General features: G+C 43.0%; 1 protein-coding gene across 1 annotated transcript in view; it reads right to left on the minus strand.

The window, feature by feature from the left end:
* Window positions 1-1402, minus strand: part of LOC139712267 (nuclear distribution protein nudE-like 1-A) — a 297794-nt gene extending 296392 nt beyond the window's left edge. The window contains exon 1 of the mRNA XM_071624108.1: window positions 1036-1402. Within this exon, the coding sequence (XP_071480209.1) occupies window positions 1036-1121 (86 nt within the window). The 5' untranslated portion in view covers window positions 1122-1402. The remainder of the gene's footprint in view (window positions 1-1035) is intronic.
* Window positions 1403-6000: the final 4598 nt, after the last annotated feature.

The following is a 6000-nucleotide window of genomic DNA, read 5'->3' on the forward strand; positions in this document are numbered from 1 at the left end:
CATGAAATACAAAAAGTATCTCTGTGACTACATAGTGTTCTTCTTTCACTCGTTGCACATGTAACATGATCTGTACATACAGCTAAATTGGCAACGCAGAACTTGATTCTGTGTGCGGCTTAATTCTGCCAGACACGATGTATTTCTTCAAAACGTGTTTTATTAACGTGCAATATTTGAAAGTGGGAACAAGCCATTTCCTTATTCATAAATTTCTTTCCTATTTTTCAATGTACAGTCCAGTCTACATATTTTTCAATGTACAGTACAGTCAACATAATATCACGTGAAAGTGCTACGAAAATCAAAACCATAGCGTCTTTCCGTTGCTCGGCCCACAGCCTACATTGTATATCCCAAGTTTACCTTCCACACATTTTTGCAGACTCTTACCTCAGAACATTGGCATACTTGGGAGCTGGGGACATGGCGTCCATTTGATATTCCATCAGTTACTGGTTTGACTACGCAGTTTGAAAAAAAAAAAGGACTTAGGCCTAAAGCTCTAACTTAAAATTTAGACGGTCAATCACTTCTGATTCTAGGGAAGAATATTTGTGAATATTCCTTAATCTGGAGGTTTGGGTCCCCTGTAACTGCGACCAGCCCCAACGACTATGTGCAGTGTTGTAAAGCGGCGCGGTCTCCGGGGCTAGGTCCCCTGGTGCCCCCCTAAGGCAAGGGGAGCATGGTGACCATTCAAACAAATTGAGATCCAATAGACTAGACACCCCTAGCTTAGGAGTGCTACCTGCCAAATTTAGTGAAAATTAATCATATTTTCAACCTTGAAGATTAAAAAACAATGTGCAATTTAGGCCCGGGGAGGGGATTATGTCAGGTAAACTGATCTAGACTAGAAATAGGGTCTAGAACCCATCTAGAAATTCTACTTCTAAATTCTAGATTTCTAGACCATACCCTCAGTGATCTATAGAACTCTAACCCGTTGCACAATCTAGAAAATATCTAAAATATTGTTAGATGATCAAACTAGATAACCATGATACAATGTCTTGAACGTTAGAGGCCTACCTTGTTTTTAATTGTTCCGCTTTGTCCTTCCAAAACTCTATCTCATCCATATGAGAAGAGAATGTCGGCAGCTCGTCGTCATCCATCCCTTAATTGTCGTCGAATATTCCTATATGCTTCTAGCTAACAAGTTAGATGATCTAGAGTAGTCATAGAAGTAGCACAGTTGGTCTCGAAGGCGGAAGATAACGTGAAAACTGATCTACCCTATAAAATACGGGACAGAATCCAAACGTCGACACCGGCACCAGTGAGTGTACTGTACAGTATACAGTAGGAGAACAGCCAGGCCATTGGCATCCAGTGCAGTGAGAACCATACAGTAGGCTACATACGGCCTACGCCACGGGCCGGGCGGGCAGAGTTAAAATAGATTCTACTTAGATAGATATGATTGCCCTGAACAGAAAGTGGAGTAGACTCTAACGTTACATGTAGAATATCTGCTAAGTAGATCAAGATTTGAACAACGTATCCAGTAAGTAAGTGGTGCCGTACTAACGGTTAGACATCTACTGTAGACTAGTACTCATGCAACTTCTTCGCTCGCGCTCGCATGTATATATGCACGAGAGATATGGGTACGAATATGGCTTCACGGGGCTGGCTGTGGGCTGGAACTAGCTGTGCCGAAAAAGAAACAGAGACATCGACAGTCATCAACGACGTCATTCGAGTGAGTACCGGTGAATACACTACGCGTGATTGCTAGCTTGCTTAAATTGACGACTCGACCTCTAAGGACCCCAACCATGGATATGACGGCCCCTACCCTAGACAGCTCGGCCGGGTCGTGTGTGTGTGTGTGTGTGTGTATGTGTGTGTGTGGAACAGTTGGAATGCCTTTGTTAAAAAGGGCATACATGATGCATGCTGAGGATGAGATGTGATTTTTCTTTCTGTCTTGATTTTGCCGTATCTGCGAGTTATTGTCACATACCCGTTGTCGTTTTTTCCTCTTTAGGCCGTATTGCTTCTCTTTATTGCTTCTGCTTCTGCGTGTGTGTTCTCGCAAATGGTCTCGATTTTTTTTTTTCTTTCGAGAAACAAGTAATGGAATATGCCAAGTTGCCACATGAGCAAACTATCATGTTCCCGTTTGGCGGGCATTTTGCGAGAATATAATTTATGTGTGTTTAAAAAAAACGGATTTCGTTTCTTTGGTTTAAAAAAAAGTCACAATGTAAGATTAACATATTTTGCACAATGTTTGTGTATAATGCATTTTGTCTTTGTACAGAGACTCCAACTGACCCGCTTTCGACGGGAGATCTCCCGTGGAAAGCCCGTTCTCCCGCTTGAGATCTAATTTCTCCCGCCCTGGCTTTGTGTCTCCCGCTTGAAATGATTTCTTACTCAGTGCCATCGTATGTTGAAAAATAAGCCTTAGATAGCATGAGAGAGCATGTAGCACCCTAGAGCTTGGACCCAGGCCGCAAGGAACTTCGCGCTTTGCGCACATCAAGTTGGAGTCTCCCGTTTGCTAGGGGTTTCAGACGGGAGGATCTCCAGATCAGAAGGTGCTTGGGGTTGGAGTCTCTGTATAATGTAAGATTGTCATTATTTTGTACAATGTTTGTGTAATGCAGTTTGTCTTTGTATAATGTTTTGTTTTTGTTTCTGTAAACGTGAATTTTGTGATATGAAATTAGACGAAATTCAAATAAAGAATTATTTGATAAACGTATGTGTTTGTGTGGGTGGGTGCGTACTGTGGATGTGTGTGTTTGGGGTTTTGGGCGAATCGAGGGGGGGGGGGGATGGGACTGGGATTTGATTTGAAGTAGGGGATAGTTGAATTGTAAGAATTATTTGGTATGATTAATCATTTAGGATAATGATAGATTAAGAATTGTTTGGTTGGGAGAGGGAGGATTGGTTTGGACTTATATGAACGATTTAATTCTTGATTTGTAGTGGACAGAGTATTTTTTTTTAATGTAGGCCTATAATTTTCTTATAAGTGAAATATAATTCATAATATGACCCAACATGATTCAAGGGACACATTTTCAATATTTCTTGATAGTATTATATAGTTGACTAGTTTGATTAGCTATAAATGGTTTACTGTCATTGTCGATGTTGAAGAGAGATTATTGCAGTATAGGTATTGAAAATTCATTTGCTTTTGTTTTTGAGTTGCATTTGTATTGATTTTTTTATCTCATACCCAAAATAGGTTAATTCTTGTATGATTTGAATGAAATCAATAAAGATCATGGAAAAACAAAGAAAAGTTTGTTTGTGCTGGTGTTTGTTGTAGACATTGAAACCCTTTTTCTTTGTTTTGGTTCAATTCTATTCACTATGGATTGTTCAAAGTGAAAAGAAGTGATAGAAATGTGTTTTTTGGCGTTTTTACCTGCATGAACTCCAAACCAAGTGATTGTGTAGGCTATAGATACAACCCGCATTTGCATTACATGTATTTAGAAGGCCTATCAAACCTTTGCAGAAATATTTAAAAAAAAACAATAATAACAATTGCATCAGAAGTAGAAGCAAATTTAGCACGTGTAAAGCCTCTTGATTGATAAACAACCATACTTTGTACTATCGTTCGATTAAAGCAAGGGAAGGTAATTATAAGACGAACTTACCCGTCAAGTGTAAGTGCTGTCATCACTCACTTGTAAAAAGAAATTGTCATGCCTCTGTTTCTTCTCGAATGCAAGAATATAATGGTTTTATAGCAACACAAGGCAGTTTGATTAGAAATGGATATGTGTGTATAAATAACCAATCCAGGGAAACTAGACAAGGATTCTGGTCGCGTGAACAGGGTCGAGTTATGTTGGAGTCGAATTGACACGCACCGACATCAGTCACAGAACCCGGGTGTTTGTTTGTTTTCTTCCCCCATTTCAATTTCGTTCTGGGGGGCATTAACAGATTGTAAACGTTTCAACAATTATTGTGACGTATGTTTTGGCAAAGGCATCAAAAACACATCAAAAACTTATAGCAAATCAGCAACAACAACAACGACGACGACGATTTCCGCCGGGATTTGAAGTCATCAATGACCTTTATACTACATACTTACATCCTAGCTGATTGGATGGCCATCCACGGAAAGAAGGACTCTGACAAATCACAACTTAGATAGCTTCGCATAAGATACGGAATTACATAAGGAATTCCTTCACTGAGTTGTCAGCCCCCACGCGACTGGTTGTAAAGGTCACACAGTATACCCGCAAGTAGAATTTAAGTAGAACGCGTCCAGCAAGTAAGACACATGCACTGACTCGCCCAAATCCTTGTTCGCCCTCAGAAATTTCCGGTATGCTGGAAAATCCCTACATGCAACAAGCCTGCATAGCTTGCCCGGAAAGGTGTGACAGGGCCTAAACATGGTTGCGGGTAAAAATATTTGCGTGCACACCTCCGGGTGACTACGGGTGAGATACGTGCTAGGTACTGTCATGTGCGGCTCATTCCGGGGACCTCCGGGTAGTAAAAATTGTTCTTTGCAAGTCGCACGCAAGGCTTACCCGGAAAGGTGTGACACGGCCTTTAGGCCGTGTCGCACCTTTCCGGGCATTCGGGCAAGCTACGCGGGCTTGTGGCGAGGAGGTAGTTTCCAGCACGTAGAAGATTTTCCGCGGGCGAACAAGAAAGTTTGCAATTTTCGCACTTGTTTCTTACCTACTAGACGCGTGCTACTTAGCTTCTACTTGCGTGCATTCCGTGTGACCTGCTTGAGAGCTTTGAAACCGATCCGTTTTCGGTTACGAGCGACTTATGGGTACTGAGAAGTACCTGCGTTGGAGTTGCCTGCGAGGTGCTGCCGGTAAGGGTCTCCTAATGGTGTTCTGCGTGTACCTCTGCGAGCGAACCCCCACGACTCACTCGGAACAAGTTTTGAGCATGCTCAAGGCCTTTTCATACCGTATCTGGGGAAGTTTTGCGACTTGACTTGCGGGGAAACAAATTTGCTACCCGGAGCTCTCCGCAGTTGGTCCGCACCTGACAGTACCTAGCGTAGTTACATAGTTAACCCTATAAAGCCCGGGGGGGGGGGGCACATTTTTTTTTTGCCCAATTTCAACCAAAAGCACTCTTAGGCTGGGTTCACATAGAAGTACACTGTATAGATACGGTATACGCTATACGCTCCGTATTCGCTTCGGTATTAGCATGCGTGTCCTACTTTAATATTCTTTTGGCGCCGTCAAAATGGATACTTCAAACGAAAAAGATCTGGCTCTTCTCCTACTGTAGGCCTATACAATATCTAACCCTCTACTCTCCCGCACCAGCTCACCGCCCTGGGCTGGGACTACCAGCGGCAGGGGATGGCTGGGCTCGCGCCCGGTATGTAAGACGCAAGGGGATTTGGTTAGTGCACTCGTATTAATAGACACACCTGCCACATCATCAGCAATTAATTAAGCTAATTTACGGACAAAATTTAAGAAAACGTTACATCAAATTCATAAAGTTAATTGGCGTTTATTCAAGGGGAAAATCTCCTCTTGTTCAATCAATTTCTATCAATGTCTACTTGACACTGGCGATTCAAACATTATATTACACAATTTAAACAGGCATGCGCATTATTACAATCTCATCTCGGTTATTGTACTTACATACAGCTTCGGGTGCAAGTGCAAAAAGGGGGGGGGGGGTTAATTGGGAAGGGAAGTTGTCCGCGATTAAGCCGCAATCATTTACGGAAGTCCTTTCTTCGCTCAGTCCTTATCGCTGACACGTATACTCTGTTGGTGGCTGCCTTTGTCGCCTTCGACCCGTACCGCTTCCGTCGCGCCGGTGGCTCGCCGCAGCATCTCTCCGGCGGCCGGTATACGGCTGCGTCGATCTGGCTGTCTGGGCTTCGCTTCACCTTCTCCTCGACCTCACCGGGGTATTAGTGGGCATCAGGGGTGGGGGTGTGCACAGTTCACAATCACTTTTTACACGTCAAACTCGTCGGACAGTGGCACGGACAGGCGTTCC

Source organism: Diadema antillarum, unplaced genomic scaffold, assembly GCF_040938485.1.
Source record: "Diadema antillarum isolate AM-2024a unplaced genomic scaffold, OU_Dant_1.0 seq00001781_RagTag, whole genome shotgun sequence".
NCBI lineage: Eukaryota > Metazoa > Echinodermata > Echinoidea > Diadematoida > Diadematidae > Diadema > Diadema antillarum.